Source organism: Stenella coeruleoalba, assembly GCF_951394435.1.
Source record: "Stenella coeruleoalba genome assembly, chromosome: 10".
In the NCBI taxonomy this organism is placed as follows: Eukaryota; Metazoa; Chordata; class Mammalia; order Artiodactyla; family Delphinidae; genus Stenella; species Stenella coeruleoalba.
Genome location: NC_137156.1, coordinates 19,559,331 through 19,577,637, shown reverse-complemented (window position 1 = coordinate 19,577,637; position 18,307 = coordinate 19,559,331). Strand labels below are relative to the sequence as shown.

Genomic DNA, 18,307 nt, shown 5'->3' with positions numbered 1-18,307 from the left:
GGCAGTAAAGTGACAAAAGGACAGGTCATGGGAGAATTTAGTGTATTTCAAGATACAAGAGAGCAAATCAGAATGTAAAGGGACATAAACCAATTAAGATTTTTTTTTAAAAAAGGAAAATATTATTTAAGATATCAGTGCTTAAGTTAGAGTAAGTGAGGAAAGCTGGATTGAATTGACTAGACATTATAATCTCAACCATTAAAACTTGCTAAACATTCTTTTAAGCTGTGAGATTATCAGCTTTTTTCCTGCTTTGATGTATTTTTCGTTTCAAAGTTTTCATATTTTTCTGTCCTTGTACTTATCTTAAACATTCTGAAGACTTTCAATTAAAAAATAAAGTCTCAGGGCTTCCCTGGTGGCGCAGTGGTTGAGAGTCCGCCTGCCGATGCAGGGGACACGGGTTCGTGCCCCGGTCCGCGAAAATCCCACATGCCGCGGAGCGGCTGGGCCCATGAGCCGTGGCCGCTGAGCCTGCGCGTCTGGAGCCTGTGCTCCGCGACGGGGGAGGCCACAATAGTGAGAGGCCCGCATAACGCAAAAAAATAAAAATAAAAATAAAGTCTCAAAGATCAACGGTGTTCTTTTCCCCCATCCCTGAGTATTAACACATTTTACCTTCTTTTATGTGGCTAAGTGAACTGCAAAAAAGAGTAGCTGTGTTTTCAATAAATACCAGCGCCCCCCTCTAGTTAACATTTGAGTTACAGCTTTGCTTTCCGTGGATCTCACACTCAGCCACCCCTTTGGGTCTCCTGTCTTCTTAGCCTGAGTTTTACTTATCTGGCTCCATACAGGCACTGGCAGTTGGAGCTCAGAAGAGCATTTTATTATCATGTTGTGAGATTTTCCCCCCGGCACATAATATTTAATTTAAAACTTCAAGTTGGATAACCCTATAACCATAATCTTAAATTATAAATTATATACAGTGGATGATATGACTAGAGATCATTTACTCTAGGAACCTGTTCATTGTTGAATTATCTGATTGTCTTCAATTATTGCTACTCTAAGTATTTTCTCTCTTTTTATCTTGAATGTTTTCTGTATGTGTATGTTTGCCTATAATAATTCTCCAACCCAGAGTTGCCTTACATTTTTAGCAGGTAGCAGAGAATATTTAAAAGAGATGGTCTAGAGTTCCAGTGGTTTGCAATGTTAGACATGGTATTTCAAATGCTACTGAGTCTAAGTTTTGAAAAAGTCAATGACATGGTGTTGTCTTGAAGAGTTCGACCTTTGTTTTTCCCCCATAACAACTTACGCTTGTAATTGATCTCCTAGGTCCTAATGCCTTCCCATAATCCTTCTCCAACCAGCCTGGAGTTCAGCCCAGCCACCATGGAGAAAAGCCCAGCTCTCACAGTCACCCCACGGAGCACAGAGCATAGCATTTCAACCCTTCCCGCTAGCACCCTCCCCACTGAGTCTGCCCCATCTCAGCAACCTGTATCTGCTCCTACTGCCCCCAGGACAGGTAATTTAAAAAATATAACTGGAAGAAATGTACTGAAGACACGCTGTAGAATATAGTAGTGACAACTTCGAAAGTTTACTCATTCCCTCCGGGCATGTATTTGAGCATCTATCGTGTGCCAGAAATGATGCTAGGCACTGGGAATAGAAAGATGAATAGATATTGTCTTTTCCCTCCTTGACTCTATAGTCTAGAGGATGAGGCTGACAGACAAATAGATGGTTTGATACAATACAGTAAGTGCTTTGAGAGGCTGCTATGGGAGCAGAAAAGGAGCAGCCCGGCTGACTGGCTCAGAGAGGCCACAGAAGCCTTTCCAGAGGTGGTAATGCTGGGATAGATGAGCCAGCAAAAATGGAGTCAGCATGCTGTTCAGGTCGAGGGAGCGACATGTGTAATAACAATAATGATAATTACATTTACTGAGCACTTACCCAGGGCCAGGCACCACGCTCGGCATTTCCTGCCCATCCTCTCATTCACTGCCTGTGCCAGGGAGCAGAGGGACAAGAGCTCAAGGGGCATTTTGGGAAGAGCTCTAAGGGGTTCAGTATGGCCGACACTGATCATGTAAATGGAGTGGAAATGGCAAGGTCTGAGTCTAGAGTATTTTGAAGGATCCTGTGTTCTGTGCTAAGGAATTTGTGCTTTATTGGATGAGTAGAGAGAATCCCTGAATGATTTGAAGCAGGAAAGTGAAATGATCAGACTGGTATCAAAAAAATAGTATGGGGTTGACCTGAGGCAAGAGGATCCATTAAAAAAACTGTAGTGAGTGGTTGCAGGGATGGAGGGAAGGAACCAGATTCAAGCGATATTAGAAGGGCAGAATCATTAGAACTTGGTAAGTGGTTGAAGGTCACGATGAAGGTAAAAGGACTCTAAGATATATGAACACATGGAACTGAAAACTAGATGAGTGGTTGGGCTGAAGATAAAGGACTAGGTGTCTTCGGTGTAGAGGTGATAGTTGAAGGCCCTCCAAGGAGAGCCACGGGGTGGGCTGGGGAGAGGCCTGAGGGGTGGAACTTTGGAGCCATCATTGTATTAGGAGCTGGGACAGCAGAAGGAGCCTATAGAGCTGACTGAGTGGCTGTGACAGAGAGGTAGAGAAAGAGGAGAGCGTGGACTGAGAGAAGGAGAGAGGAGAGGTTTCCACGTTGGAAGAAGTGATGAAGGGGCTGGGTGTTACAGGAGGATTGAAAAACTCCCAATGGATTTAATACTAAAGAAGTTACTAGAGACTTTTGTCATGTTTCCTGAGCCTTTCTGTGGGTAATGTACTTTGAGGGTTACCCTCTCTTCTTTGGTTATTTACTTTGTTCCTGAGCTTCAGTAGAGAGAAGGATAATGATGGAAGAGCTGTACAGTATATGGAAAAGGAAAGTGGCCTGGGAATTAGCATCCTTGAGTTCTAGTAGCACCTGTTGCATAGAGTAGTTAGAGGATGAAATGAATGGATAATCTTCAAGTCCTTGGAACAGAGCCTATCAGAGTTCAATCTCGTAGATAAGTGGCTGTTGACATAAATACAGTTTAAATTAGTCAGATATTGGCGGATCTATTGCTAATGACCCACATAGCCTCAAGCAACTTATATTGCCTCTCCAGGGCTCAGTTTCTTTATCTGTCAAATGATGGGTTTGGACCAATATCCCTTTTAGGTCCACAATGGCTGATTTTTCTTGAAAAGAGTCAGTGAAAGTGACAGGGAAGAAGAGCCAGAGACGGCAGCGAAGCGTCTGCAGCTGGTCTAGGAAGGCACTCGAGGGACTGAGTACAGACTGAGAGAAGTAGATTTAAACGAGCCACATCTCCATCTAACATCTCCAAGCAGCTAGGACCTCTAGAGAGCACGCAGCTTTTCTTTAAATCTTTGCTTTTCTCTATGTGATATCTTGACGATCTCAATTGTATTTTACAAAGGGAGACTAATGTCCAGTTGAGTCAAGCCAATTGAACGTATCAGTATAATCCTGGTTATGGAGCAAGGAAACAAGCCTTGTTCCGAATGCTGACTTAGTGACTAAGTGCTTCTGATGAGAATGGATGTGCTTTTTGCTGCTTGAGTTAAAATAGCCTTTTTATATTGAGGTTGACAGGCTTTTCTCTTGGAAAGTTTCCAAGACCAAGACCATTGCAGTATTTCATGGGGTTCCTATCAGAACTGAGTGGCGTGTGATTAATGCTACAGAAACACTTATGATTACACTCCATCTTTTTAAGACTAAAAATAGCACATACCAGGGGGTCAAGCAAAGCTGGAAGCAAGAGAGAAAATAGACCCAGTCCGCAGTACACTACCTGTTTTCGCGCAACTCCTGTCACCGACACCTTGCTCGGTCGATCTGAAGCGTTTTCTCCACAGTGCCTACTCACGTTGACAGTTTTAAATTTGTGAAATCTACCCTGCAACATAATATAGGGCACAGTTCAGTTACTAGCCAGAGGGAAAAAAGTATCTTAGATAAAATCTCATGAAGAACTATTACAAAAAGATGGATTATCTTACGGATACTAAAAACAAATCTATCATAGGGCAGTAAGTTAACATCATTGAAGTAGATGATGAAATGTACTATTTCTAATTAACTTTTAGTGAAAGAACTCACGGTGTCTGCTGGTGATAACCTAATAATAACTTTGCCGGAAAATGAAGTTGAACTGAAGGCGTCTGTTGTGCCAGCGCCACCTGCAGGTGAGAGTTTGACTTTCCTCTGGGACCCGTAGGGGCCCATTAGCTGGTGTGTCCTTAAGGTGTCTTTACTGGTTATTTACAACTTTGATTCATTTTCACAACATAGTGAATGTCACTCTCGAGTGGATGACAAGGCTTTGATGATCATAAGCTTTAAATTTTATTGAAATAGTTTAAAATGGAGTGAGAGGATAGGAATTAAATACAGAACATTTCCTTTAATTGGTCAGGATAAGAAGTCATACATTTCTGATGATGCAAAGCAGGGTGATATCTTAGAACAGGAGAGGTTTCCATATACCAGCTTTTGACTTGTAATAACCCACAGAGCCTGGGAAAGTTCCACTGTCAGGTGAGGGAGGTAGCACGTGCACAAAGGTTGTTTGCAGATATTGTAGTGGCAACACGTCTCTCAGGTTCTCAGGATCCTCACACCAGTTGTTCAAAAAATGTTTAAAATACTTTCTTCTGCTGATCCGGCACTCTGCTCTTCAGCAAACATTTGACCTATTCCTGTGACCTGTCAAATGCATTCTTTCTTAAAAGTATATTCATTTTTAAGGTGTTTGAATATTTCTCATTCAGGTTAGTTCCTTTATTCATTTTTCCCTATCACACATGGATCAAAATTTAAGCATAGATGTTAATATTTGGCATTTGTCATTTACTCCTTTCAGCTGAGGTAACTCGTGCTTTAACTGTTACTAGAATCACAAGGTGGAAGACAGCTTCATCTTAATATAAAGATATTTAATCTGTTCTTAGGCCTTATATAAACCCCTACGACAGATGGAATGAATTTAAATCTCCTTGCCTTTTATTAAAAGGAGAAAAGTACAGTGGATTATACTATGTTAAAATTTATATGTATAGTCAGGTGTAGTAGTCTGGAAGGAAAGTCATCAAATGCTAACAATGAAATTAGGGCAATTTTTTAAAAACTTTCTATATTTTCTAAATTTTTATAAGTTGTATGTTCTTATAATAATAAAGAAATTTTACATTAAAAAGATATAGAGGGCTTCCCTGGTGGCTCAGTGGTTGGGAGTCCGCCTGCCGATGCGGGGGATGCGGGTTCGTGCCCCGGTCCGGGAGGATCCCACGTGCCGCAGAGCGGCTGGGCCCGTGAGCCATGGCCGCTGAGCCTGCACGTCCGGAGCTTGTGCTCCGCGGCAGGGGAGGCCGCAGCAGTGAGAGGCCCGCGTACCGCAAAAAAATATATATATAATTAAAAAAATAAAAATAATAAAAAAATAAAAAGATATAGATACCTTACTGTTGCTTACCTGAATGATAGTTGAAAGTTGAGTGCAGTCTATCTAAATTAATTTCTGCTAGTAGATTGAAGACTGTCATTTTCCTCCCTCTGCCCAGATTACAGTGACTTCTAAGAGTTTATAACTACTCATATTTTTCTTTGCTCTCAGAAACAACCTACAAATATGAATGGAGTTTAATAAGCCACCCTGAATACTACCAAGGTGAAATAAAACAAAGACACACGCAAACTCTTAATGTCTCTCAGGTAAGTAACTGGTAACCGGTAGTAACTGACAGCATACCTTAGAATTCAGGTAACACCTGCTTAGCTGTTGAATCTAGAAGTCTCTCTTACGATTAAGATTAAAAGAAGAATATAAATGAATCAAGTTTCAAGCATGTAGGTAGACAGGTAGATTTAAGTAAAGGGGCTTGTGGGACCTTTTCTTTATTTGACTTACTGGGCATATCAGCCCAGGGAGGAGAGGCTGGCCCAGGCTGCTACGGGTCTCTGTAGTGAGGTTAAAGCCTGTGTTCCAACTCTTGATCCCTTTGCAGTGTTAGAGACACTCTGGTCATCTCTGATTCTTAGTCAGGCACATTTCTAGGATTGCCAAAATTTCCATTCCAGTTCACATATGGTTTGACTACCAAATATTGCTCCAAGATATAAGCCCTCACAAGAAGAAATGTTCCCTCTTCTTGGCCCATAGATGATTATGTTCTCTTCATTTCTGATACTGCACAGCTACTGATGCAACATGAGTTAGCATCACCCCCATGCCACTGAGCGCTGTTTCTCGAAGTCTGGTACCCAGAGCGTTGACAGCTGACCCACCAGTGCTACTTGGTAAAAATGCAAGATTCCCATACACTCAAGTTTGAGAACTGCCGCCCTCGGTTGGTCCATGTCACATATGCCTCTGTAAGCCCCGTGAACATCTGTAACTAAGCTGAAGGCCTTCCTGGGTGATCTTCAGTGTTGCAGAGTATAGGCTTCAGACATGTGGCAGTGTGTCCACAGGTCCCGAGCCCCTTCTCTGTGCTGATTCCAGGAGAACGGCTTCTGGAATATTTAAGGATTTTCTAGGCAGTGGACCCATCCTGTTGCTTGCATGTTTATCAGTATAACTTTTCTTCATCTTGCAGTTGTCAGTAGGAATTTATTCCTTCAAAGTAGCAGTTTCTAGTGAAAATGCCTTTGGAGAGGGATTTGTAAATGTCACCGTTAAGCCAGGTAAGCCTGTGTAAGAGGACAGCCTCCTGTTTATCTCAATTTTTGGTGCCTGAATAACACGGTAATATATTTTTTTAGTTTTACATTAGACTCCATTGTAGAGAGAACATGCAAAGATTATACGGTTTTTTTCTTTCTTCTTTCTGTATAATTCTTAGTACTTGCTTGACACTGCTGTGTAAGGTTGCAAGGTTATTGCTTGCTGTTCTTAGGTGTGGCAATAGCCTCCTCCGTCTGACATTTGCTGCGTTCACCCTTCTACCTCCACTCCCCGTGACTCAGCTTGTCCTTAGGCGAAGGGAGCAACTCAGGGGTCAAGGGAAATGTATGCCATGGGCTTTCAAGCCCCCTGGTCCTTTCAGGCCACCACTAGTCCATAGGTCAGTGCACTGGTGTGAATTAGAAATAGTGGCCCTTTGTCTGGGTGGGCACAGCCCTGGCTCAGTGCATGGAGCATGGGCCTTGAGCCTCTGCCACCCCCTCCTCTGGGCACAAGGGATGTGGGCCAGCTCAGTGCCAACCTCACCTCCAGCCTCTTCCCCAGGGGCTGACAGCTCCCCATTTTGCACATTCTGCCTGGTTATTCTTAGAGCTAAACGTGGTTGGCAGGGGCGGGGCCGGGGGGCGGGGCTTCAAAGAGTCAAGAGCCAGCTAATCGTAGGAGCTGGAACCCTACTCCATTGCTCCTCTCTTGCAGTTGCTGCTCAGGTTCTGTGACCAACCCCTTGCTTGTTATTACATGTGTTCATTGAGCCTGGGCTTTCATACAAAAATCTAAACCTGCAGACGTGCTCCTAAAGTGTATAGGGGGGTTCCAAAACATTACAAGTACTTTCCATAGTTGAGGCCTGCAGGATAAACACCTTCCGGACAGGATATTTATAACCAGTTTTTGAAAATCAGATGGTTTATTTGGGTGGTGACAACTTGGGCTCAGCCCGTGTCCTTTTTTCTGTCACAGCCAGAAGAGTCAACCTGCCTCCCGTGGCAGTTGTTTCTCCCGAGAGACAGGAGCTCACTCTGCCTCTGACGTCGGCCCTCATCGATGGCAGCCGTGGGTATCCAGCCATACTTCAGGGGGTTTTGCCCTCTGCACTATGAGACGTAATGGGAGGTCTCTATTGAGGCTGTGAGGACTTATGGGCTAACTCACCAATAGATGAGCATCTATCTGTATCTTCAAGTCCTTCAGCTCCTTTAGCACAACTTCTCTGTCTTAGGCTGAATTTCCCTTCAGTTATGTCTCATTTGTCTATGAAAAAATTCTTTAGGGTCTAGCTATTTGATCGGAATTAAAGCAGTTATTAAAGAATCTCCTTTCGATGTAGTATATGTGATGAGCAGTTAGAAATCACTTTTTAAAAAAAATTATTATCTATTTTATCTATTTTTTTTGGCTGCGTTGGGTCTTTGTTGCTGCGCACAGGCTTTCTCTAGTTACGGCGAGCGGGGGCTACTCTTTGTTGCAGTGCACAGGCTTCTCATTGTGGTGGCTTCTCTTGTTGTGGAGCCCGGGCTTCAGGCACGCAGCCTTCAGTAGTTGTGGCACGAGGGCTCAGTAGTTGTGGCTCACGGGCTTAGTTGCTCTGCGGCATGTGGGATCTTCCTGGACCATGTCCCCTGCACTGGCAGGTGGATTCTTAACCACTGCACCACCAGGAAAGTCCCTAAAGCCTGTTTTAAATGAAAATATTTACGTGAGAAAATACATTACATTTTGATTCCTCTAATTCAGTGCGATTTAGTCACAGGAAACTGTTCAGGATTATTAATCTGTTGCATGAACTTTTCTTTCCTTAAATGAATTAGATGAAACTGGCTCCCTTCCAGGTCTAAACTTCTGTGATTCTACTTAGTACATTTTGTTTGCTGTCTTTTAAAGTAGAAATAGGAGGTTTTCATGTAGGATACTACCTTTATCTGGATTTACACTTAATGATTAGGGTAGTAAAAGGTGTTTTGTAATTATATAAAAGCATCTCAATTCTTTATGAATCTGTCAGTTCAGATACCTATTTGAATTATCAGTAAGATATCGTGTGCTGTAGTTGAAGTGAGTTTAAAAAAAAAGCAGCAGTGTCTGTCACTTTGCTTTTTAAATTCACAACTGAGTCGAAACACCCTCACTCAAATCTGGTGGAAACCCAGAAGAAAAATCATGATGATAATTTAGAAAGAAGAAGTAATCCTCCTTCTAACACATACTATATGGCCATTGAAATCTGTGCAATTATATAATTTCATATAAAATCAAATGTAAACCCCAATAATGTAAATTACAAAATTTATGTTTTAATATTCTTGTGTTTAATTCTAGTTTTCATTTATTTGTCAATCTTTCTAGACAGTACAGATGATACTAAAATAGTGAGTTATCACTGGGAAGAAGTTAATGGGCCCTTCCAAGAGGAGAAGACCTCAGCTGATACCCCCGTCTTACATCTGTCTAACCTTGTTCCTGGAAACTATACTTTCAGGCAAGTGGGTTCGCTTTCCAGCACTGATAACTTGACTAGTTCTGATAGATGCCGATAGAACATTGTGCTGCTTTTCATTTTGATCAGGAGGCGGCAGATTTGGTTTCCTCTGGGGTTTTGGTTGTCAGCCACTTTGCACTCTGATACCATCATCAATAATATAAATTACAAGTGTGTATTTATTGGAAACCTTTGGATTTTGTTGTCAGGAATAGTATGGGATGGCATCTATTTTGCTGTGTTGAGATACGTGAAAGAAAGTTTCTCTCTTTAGAGTGAAAGTGAGGCAGATTTATAGGATTTACATGTTTCTTTATCTTTTTACAACTTTTAAAGGTATAACTGAAATGTAATAAACTGAACATATTTAAGGTATAAAATTTGATGAGTTTTGACATTTGCATACACCTGTCAGACCATTGTCACATTCAAGATAATAAACATTTCCATCATCCCCAAAAGTTTTCTTATGCCCCTTTGCAATCCAAACCTCTCTCTATTCCTGTCCTTGGGCAACCACTGACCTGCTTTCCCCCACTTTAGATTATCTTGCACTTCCTAGAATTTCACATAAATGGAATTGTACAGTAGGTGCTCCTTTTTGCCTGGCTTCTTTCACTCAGCAAATGATTTTTGAGATTCATTCATGGTGTTGTCTCTATTGATAGTGTGTTCCTTTTTGTTGCTGAGCACTATTCCAGTGTATGGATATACCACAATTTATCCTTTCATCTAGTATGGACATTGGGTTGTTTACAACTTTGAACTATTACAAATAAAGCTGCCATGAACATTTGTGTACAAGTCTGTGTGGACATGTATTTTCATTTCTGTGGAGTAAATACCCAAGAGTGGAAAGGCTAGGTTCTACTGTGAGCTTATGTTTAACATTGTAAGAAATTGCCAAACTCTTTTCCAAAGTGGGTGTATTATTTTATATTCCCAGCTGTAGTGGATGAGAGTTCCAGAATCCACATCCTCACCAACACTTGGTGTAATCAGTCTTTTTAATTGTATCTAATTTGATGGGTGGTTGTATCTCATTACAGTTTTAACTTGCATTTTCCTGTTGACTAATGCTATTAAGCATATTTTAGGTGTTTACTGACCATTCATATAACTTCTTTTGTGAAGTCTCCATTCAGATCTTTTTCCTGTTTTAAAAATTACATCTTACTTAGTTGTAAGATTTTTATACGTTCTGAAACAAGTTCTTTGTTTTATATATGTGTTGTGGATATTTCCCAGTATATGACATTTTGTTCTCTTAGTGGTATCTTTTAAAGAGCAAAAGTTTTAAATTTTGATTGTCTAATTTATCAATTGTTTCTTTTATGTTTCATGCTTTTTGTGTTCTATCTAAGTAAACTTTGTTTAATCACAAGATTGCAAAGATCCTGTTTTCTTTCTAAGTTTTATAGGTCTAGGTTTTATTTTTAGATCTGTGATCTGTTTTCAGTTATTTTTATGTACTGTGTGAGATTTTTGAATGTTAAATCATCCTTGCATTCATGGGATAAACCCTATTTGATCATGATATTCTTTTTGTTTGTTTGTTTGTTTGCGGTACGCGGGCCTCTCACTGTTGTGGCCTCTCCCGTTGTGGAGCACAGGCTCTGGACGCGCAGGCTCAGTGGCCATGGCTCACGGGCCCAGCCGCTCCACGGCATGTGGGATCTTTCCGGACCGGGGCACGAACCCGTGTCCCCTGCATCGGCAGGCGGACTCTCAACCACTGCGCCACCAGGGAAGCCCCCGTGATATTCTTTTTATGTAGCATGGGATTCAACTTGATAATATTTTTGTCAGGATTTTTATGTCTGTCTTCATGAAAGATTTGGTCTGTGCCTTCTTCTCTCTTTCTCTCTCTCTCTCTGCATTGTCACAAGATTTTGATATGAGGATTATACTGGCCTAATAAAACAAGTTGACCAGTGATCCATCCTCCTTTATTTTCTGAAATACTTATGAACAACTGGTGGTATTTCTTCCTTGAAAGTTTTATAGAATTCACCAGTAAAATCATCTGGGCCTGGAATTTTCTTTTGGGGAAAGTTTTGATAACAAATTCAATTTCTTTCATAGATGTAAGCCTATTTAGATTTTCTGGGTTTTTTTAAATTTTTCTTTTTTATTTTATTTTATTTTTATTTTATATTGGAGTATAGTTGATTAACGATGATGTGTTACCTGTTTTTTTCTTGTGTCAGTTTTTAGTAAGTTGTATTTTTCAAGAAATTCATCCATTCCTTCTAAATTATCATATTTTTTGGCATAAAGTTGTTCATAGTATTTTCATATTATCCTATCATGTCTGTAGGCTCTGTACTGATAACCTCTTTTTCATTTCCAATATTGGTGATTTGTGTTCTTTTTCTCTTGATAAGTCTAATTAAGGGGTTTGTTAATTTTATCTTCTCAAGGAACCCTAACTAGAACTGTTTTAATTATATTTGCCTGTTTTCTAATTTGTTCTTTTCTGCTCTTTACTGTTTCCTTACTTCTGATTTACTTTGTTCTTTTTCTTCTAACTTCTTAGAGTAGAATCTTGGTTCGTTCATATTAGAGCTTCCTTAAAAGCTCATAAATCTTTCACAGGTATAATTTTCCTCTAAGTGCTGCTTAGCTGCACCCCACACACTTTAGCTTATTATATTTTTAAGACCTCATATACTGCTTTAAGAATCTGATGATTTCAGAGAAGGAGCCCGTACATGTGTATTTATGAATCCTCAGAAGTCTAGCCAGCTTAAGAAACTCTCAAGCATTTGACTGGATTCATCTTTGACTAAAAAGTCCACAGAGGTGCTCTAAAGTGCTTTAGATTTTACACATGTTGTAAAAACTTCTGTTTTGGTTTATTGGAAATCTCAGCTTAAGAAGCAGTTTACTCCATTAGGATAGCTATTATTTAAAAAATGGAAAATAACAAGTGTCGGTGAGGCTGTGGAGAAATGGGAATCCTTGTGCATTGCTGGTAGGGTTGGAAAATGGTAGAGCTGCTGTGGAAAATAGCTCGGCAATTCCTCAAAAAGTTAAACATAGAATTGCCATATCTGCAATCTCACTTTAGATATATACCTCAAAGAACTGAGAGCAGAGACTCAAATAGATGCTTGTACACTATCTTCGTCCATTCAGGCTACTATAACAAAAATAACCATAGACTGGGTGGCTTTTAAATGACAGAAATTTATTTCTCATACCTCTGGAAGCTGGGAAGTCCAAGATCAAGGTGCTGGTAGATTTGGTGTCTGGTGAAGGCCCTCTTCACATGGTTTATAGACAGCCATCTTTTCACTGTGTCCTCACATGGTAGAAGGGGTAAGGGAGCTCTCTGAGGTCTCTTTTGTAAGAGTACAAATGCCATTCAGGAGGCCTCTGCCCTCGTGACCTAATCACCCAGAAGGTCCCACCTCCAAATACCAGTCGCATTAGGGATTAGGTTTCAATATATGAGTTTTGGGGGAACAGAAAACATTCAGTCTATAGCATACTCCAATGTTAATAGAACAACACAAATGTCCATCAACCGATGAATGAGTAAACAAAATGAGGTATGTACATACAAAGAAATATTATTCAGCCTTAAAAAAATGAACTACTGAGACATGCTACAGCATGGATGAACTTTGAAGACATTTGGTTAACTGAATGAAGCCACTCACAAAAGGACAAATATTGTATGATTCCACTTAGTTAAGGTGCCTAGAGTGGTCAAATTCATAGAGATAGAAAGCAGAATAGTGATTGCCGTGGGGTGGTGGTAGAGGAGAAATGGGGAGTTAGTGTTTAATGGGTACAAAGTTTATGTATGGGGTGATGAAAAAGTTCTGGAGATGGATAGTGGTAATGGTTATACAATAATGTGAATGTACTTAATGCCACTGAATGGTGCACTTACAAATGGTTAAAATGGTAAAGTTATATGTACTTTACCCCAATAAAAAAAAAGGAAATTTACCTAGCTCTGAAAGCTTCTTTTATTATTGAGCGGATTTCTGGGAATCTATAGGCCTTGTAGGGGTAGAGTGAGTAGCCACATGGGGCATCCGGTGCTCATGTGTGGGGTTTTTTTTTAAACTTTATTTTTTTAAGAGCAGTTTTAGGTTTACAATAAAATTGAAAGATATGGAAATTTCCCATATGTGCCCTGCTCCCCACGTGCTCAGTCTCCCTGTTATCAACATCACTCACCAGAATGGTTCATTTTTTACCAAGGATTAACCCACATTGACACATCATAACCACCAAAAGTCTATAGTTTACCTTAGGGTTCATTCTTGGTGTACATTCTATATGTTTGGGTAAATGTATCATGACGGATATCTATCATTGTAGTATCATACAGAGTATTTTCACTGCCCTAAAAGTCCTCTGTGCTCTGCCTATTCATCCCTCTCCTTTTCCCCCTCCTCTGGTAACAACTGACCTTTTTACTGTCTTCATAGTTTTGCCTCTTTCAGAGTATCATACAGTTGGAAGTATATAGTAAGTGGCCTTCTCAGATTGGCTTCTTTCATGCAGTAACATGCATTTAAGATTTTTCCGTGTCTTTTTATGGCTTGATAGCTCATTTCTTTATAGTGGTGAGTAATATTTCATTGTCTGGATGCACCAAAGTTTATTTATTCATTCACGTACTGAGGGACATCTTGCTTGCTTCCAAGTTTTGGCAATTGTCCATAAAGCTGCCATAAACATTCATGTGCAGATTTTTGTGTGGACAGTTTTCAGCCCCTTTGGGTAAATACCAAGAAGCATGATCGTATGGTAAGAGTATGCTTGGTTTTTTTGTTTTTTTGGATTTTTTTTGGTGGCCTGTTTTATGGCTTATTAAACATACATTGTACATTTGGTTTGGCCATTGAGGAGGAGAATGCATTTAAAAGTCAAAATAGAGTAGCTTTTGTTTGTTTATCCAAGGTAAAACTAGGTGGCCATTGTGGATGTGATTTCAGACATGTTTGTGTATTGCTGAGAACTTGAATTTTCTGAACTGTATGGGATCTAAGGACACCACCAGTCATTCTCAAAACAATATCTGCTAGTAGCTTCCAGCTGCAACCTTATTGTCTGAAAGTCATCACCTCTTATAGAGCATGTTCACTTTTGTAAGAAATTGTCAAACTGTCTTCCAAAGTGGCCGCGCCATTCTGCACTCCCACCAGTAATGAATGAGAGTTCCTGTTGTTCCACATCCTCTCCAGCATTTGGTGTTGCCAGAGTTTCAGATTTTGGCCATAGTATAGGTGCGTAGTGGTATCTCGTTGTTGTTTCAATTTGCATTTCCCTGATACTGTATGATGTGGAGCATCTTTTCATATGCTTATCTGCCATATTCTTTGCTGAGTAGGTATTTATACTAGTTTGATCCCTGGTTGGGGAACTGATCAAAACATGTCGTGTATTTATGGTTAGTTTACCACACTGGCTGCCACAGCTTGATCCAGAAGAAATATAGGTTTCGAGAGACAAGTAACAATGCAGGTGTTTAAAAAAATGATATTTTCTTCTTATAATAAGAATAATGCATGTTTGCTATAAAAATAAAAAACAGAATGTATCTAGAAGCAGAAAGAAGGAAATTAAACACCTCCCATAATTCCACTACCTAGGAATAAACATCCTTAAGAGTGTAGTACTAGGGAGACGCAAGAGGGAAGAGATATGGGAACATATGTATATGTATAACTGATGCACTTTGTTATAAAGCAGAAACTAACTCACCATTGTAAAGCAATTATACCCCAATAAAGATGTTAAAAAAAAATTAACATGAGCACATGGCAAATAAAGAAAATAACATAAAAGAAAAAAAAAAGAGTATAGTACTTATATTTATGGTCCTTTTTCTATACACATAAACTTAAAACTCTTTTCTTACTTGGATCAAAATGTATAAGATGTTTTACAAGCTACTTTCTATATTTTCTTCTAAAATTAAAACATTTTGTCTTTCATGTTTACATTTTATCCTTCTAGAATTGACTGCATGGTTAGATCCAATTTTATTGGTTCCCACGTGGATAATCAGCCTATTGTCCCATTACTGTTTATTGTCTAGTCTGTCCTTTCTCAATCTGCAAGACCACGTCTCTTCTATATCAAATTGTCATATATGAGTGGATCTGATTTTGGATTCCCATTAATTATGGATATCTATGTCATTAAATATTCTGCAACATCATGTTTGATGCTGATACATTTTAGAAAATTAATTTAGCCCCGTTATTCAACGTTTGGGGGAACATTCTTATAGTTAAATTTTGGAGTGCAAGTAAAATTTCTGGGTCAGAGGCCTGTATGTGTTTAAGGAGTTTGATATATGTTGCCAAATTATTGTCTACTTCTTCTCTGAGGGTTTTGCTAAGGTAAACTTGTGGAAACTTTATGACATAAAAGTCTAAGGGGACTTCAGAAAAGTTATTTTTAAAAGTCTTTCTATAACACTTATTTATTGGGGTAAAATTTATATACAGTGAAATGCCACTTTATGAGGTTCTTTTGATTAATTTTAATTTAATGACTCTTTACCTGTCTCATGGAGACAGGCCTAATTTGTTTTTATGTTGTTGTTTGTTTTTTTTTTTAACTCCCCAACCAGGGATCAAACCTGTGCCCCCTGCATTGGGAGCACGGAGTCTTAACCACTGGACTGCCAGGGAAGTCCCAAAGCAGGCCTACTGCTAACCCCATTTTACTAGGAAGAAATTCCCTTAGGGGCCCAGAACGTGTCCTGACTCAGCCTGGTTGAGGAGGAAGGACCTTAGGTGTTTGGTTTGCCATCAGAGCGAGAACTGGAGTTTGGACCCTGGTTGTATGGAGTATGTGGGATAGAGGCCCAGAATATGGGGGCCCCCTGTACAGGTACCTTACCTACAAATAAGGCCTGTGTTCTTTCCAGAGCTTCATTCTCATATTCCTATTTATACCTGTTACACATGCATTGCTGCTCCAAACTAAATCTTGGCCCCAGAAGAATGAAGTGACCTTATTTCACTGATCCAGTTGCCACATCACCAATGAGTTTACTACAGGAGGGTCAGTGCAGCTCTCTGTGTTGTTTGTGTAGGCAGAGTATCATTTGTATTTCAAAGTGCTTAATCCTAAAATTGCTTTGCAAGGAGTGTCCTGAAAACACTTCATATTAAGTCCTCTAGAAAAGAATGAGAAAATTAAAAAGCTTTGTAGCTGAAAGTTCAGGAGTGATTTGCTGTCTCTACATGCTCAGGCCTCAGGCAGGACTTAAAGCGGATACACTTTGAGTGTCAGGTGGTAGAGAGAGGCTTCTGTGTTGTCTGAGGATGGTCTCTTCATCCAGCATCTCAGAGAGTAATGAGAAACCCAGACAAAATAAAACTCTATCGTGTGAATATATTACTAGCTAAAAATAAAGTACATCAACAGAAACAAAGAAAAAACATAGCCTCAGGTCTCTGTTCTTTCCTCAGCTTCATCCTCAAATTTCTATTTACACCTGCTCTCAGTTGTCCTGAGAAATGTACCATAAGCAGACTAAATTGACCACTTGCCTTGAGATTTGTCATATTCGTGCAGTGTAATAGCTTCCTCTCCTTTTCACAGACTGACTGTTACAGACTCAGATGGAGCCATTAGCTCCACAACAGCAGCCCTGATAGTCAACAGTGCTGTGGACCATCCACCAGTTGCCAGTGCGGGACCAAATCAGACCATAACTTTGCCCCAAAACTCCATCACTTTGAATGGAAACCAGAGCAGTGATGATCACCAGATTGTCCTCTATGAGTGGTCCCTGGGGCCCGGGAGTGAGAGCAAAGAGGTGGCCATGCAGGTGAGTTCTCCATCCTGCCTTCAGACTTTTATTTGTCTATCTGTGTGTTCATCTGTCCGTCCGTCCATCCATCTATCTATCTATCTAAAATATTGGTACAGGGAGCAGCTAAATTCAGAAAATGTTTTATAAAGTTGTCTGGTATATTACAACTAATAGAAGAACAGCTAAACTCACAAATCTTCCAAATTTATGTCACTTTCCTTCACCCACTCTATATAAGCCCAGGATAGCAACTAAGCATCGCCTATACAGACAACTTGACCTTGAGGTTAGTTTAGGAAAAGTCTGACCTAACATTTGCTACAGAAATATTATTTTAGTGTTAGGATAAACCTTAGGAATAATCTAATCTAAACCTCATTATCAGAAAATTCCTCTTTATTTTGTTTCTCCTATTTTTAGAAACTGCATGTTACCTTTTCTGGATCCAGTGGACTCTTGTGAAGATCTTTTTGTATTTACCTTTTGATTTGTTCAGATTGCGAATATATCTGTCTAAAGTCATAATAACCTTGAAACATTGCTGTATTTGTATGCGTGAGTATGTGTGAGCTGTTTGCTTATTCTACTTCTGGTGATGGCCAGCTTGTTTTGTTGTTTTTTTTGCGGTACGCGGGCCTCTCACTCTTGTGGCCTCTCCCGTTGCGGAGCACAGGCTCTGGACGTGCAGGCTCAGCGGCCATGGCTCACGGGCCCAGCCGCTCCGCGGCATGTGGCATCTTCCCGGACCGGGCCACGAACCCGCGTCCTCTGCATCGGCAGGCAGATTCTCAACCACTGCGCCACCAGGGAAACCAAGCTTGGTATTTTTGAAGTTATGTTATTATTTAAGAGTTTAATGGAAGAAAGATAGTACCTTACATTACCACTTTCCTCTTCTCCTTCAAACTCCATCTCACCAGTCCAAGACAAATTTCTCATTAGTGTTTATGGTGAAGTTAGACATTCCATGAAAACTGACCTACTTTACTTTTTGATATTTCTGGAAAGTGCTTTGTGATTATGATGAATTAAAAATGACTGGTTGGATGCATGAGTCTTGAAAGAGCCGTGAGTCCTCTAGATACCCTTGGAGAGCACTTGGTACAGAGTTCATCTCTACCTAAGAGTTGTGGCAAATGCTCTGTTTGCTTCTGTTAGGTTAAGAATTCGCATTTGGTGGGGTTTGGATACAAACAGAAAGATGGGTATTTTGTATTTTCTCAGTTAAAAAATATTCCAAATTTTCTTTCCCTAATTACTGGGAAGTATGTGCCCAGAGCTAATGCCCCAGTACATCAAGTCTAATGAACATATATCCAAAGGAAGTCACTAGTGCTGGGCTGCAGACCTA

The 18,307-nt window shown here is 40.1% G+C and overlaps 1 protein-coding gene across 1 annotated transcript in view; it reads left to right on the top strand.

The window, feature by feature from the left end:
* KIAA0319 overlaps positions 1-18,307 on the top strand; it is a gene marked incomplete at its 5' end in the record, with an annotated part of 48,096 nt that overhangs the window by 7,953 nt on the left and 21,836 nt on the right. Inside the window, 7 exons of the mRNA XM_079934358.1 lie at positions 1,291-1,483; positions 4,083-4,181; positions 5,609-5,706; positions 6,591-6,678; positions 7,640-7,732; positions 9,023-9,155; positions 16,743-16,971. Coding sequence (XP_079790484.1) covers positions 1,291-1,483; positions 4,083-4,181; positions 5,609-5,706; positions 6,591-6,678; positions 7,640-7,732; positions 9,023-9,155; positions 16,743-16,971 — 933 coding nt within the window. The remainder of the gene's footprint in view (positions 1-1,290; positions 1,484-4,082; positions 4,182-5,608; positions 5,707-6,590; positions 6,679-7,639; positions 7,733-9,022; positions 9,156-16,742; positions 16,972-18,307) is intronic.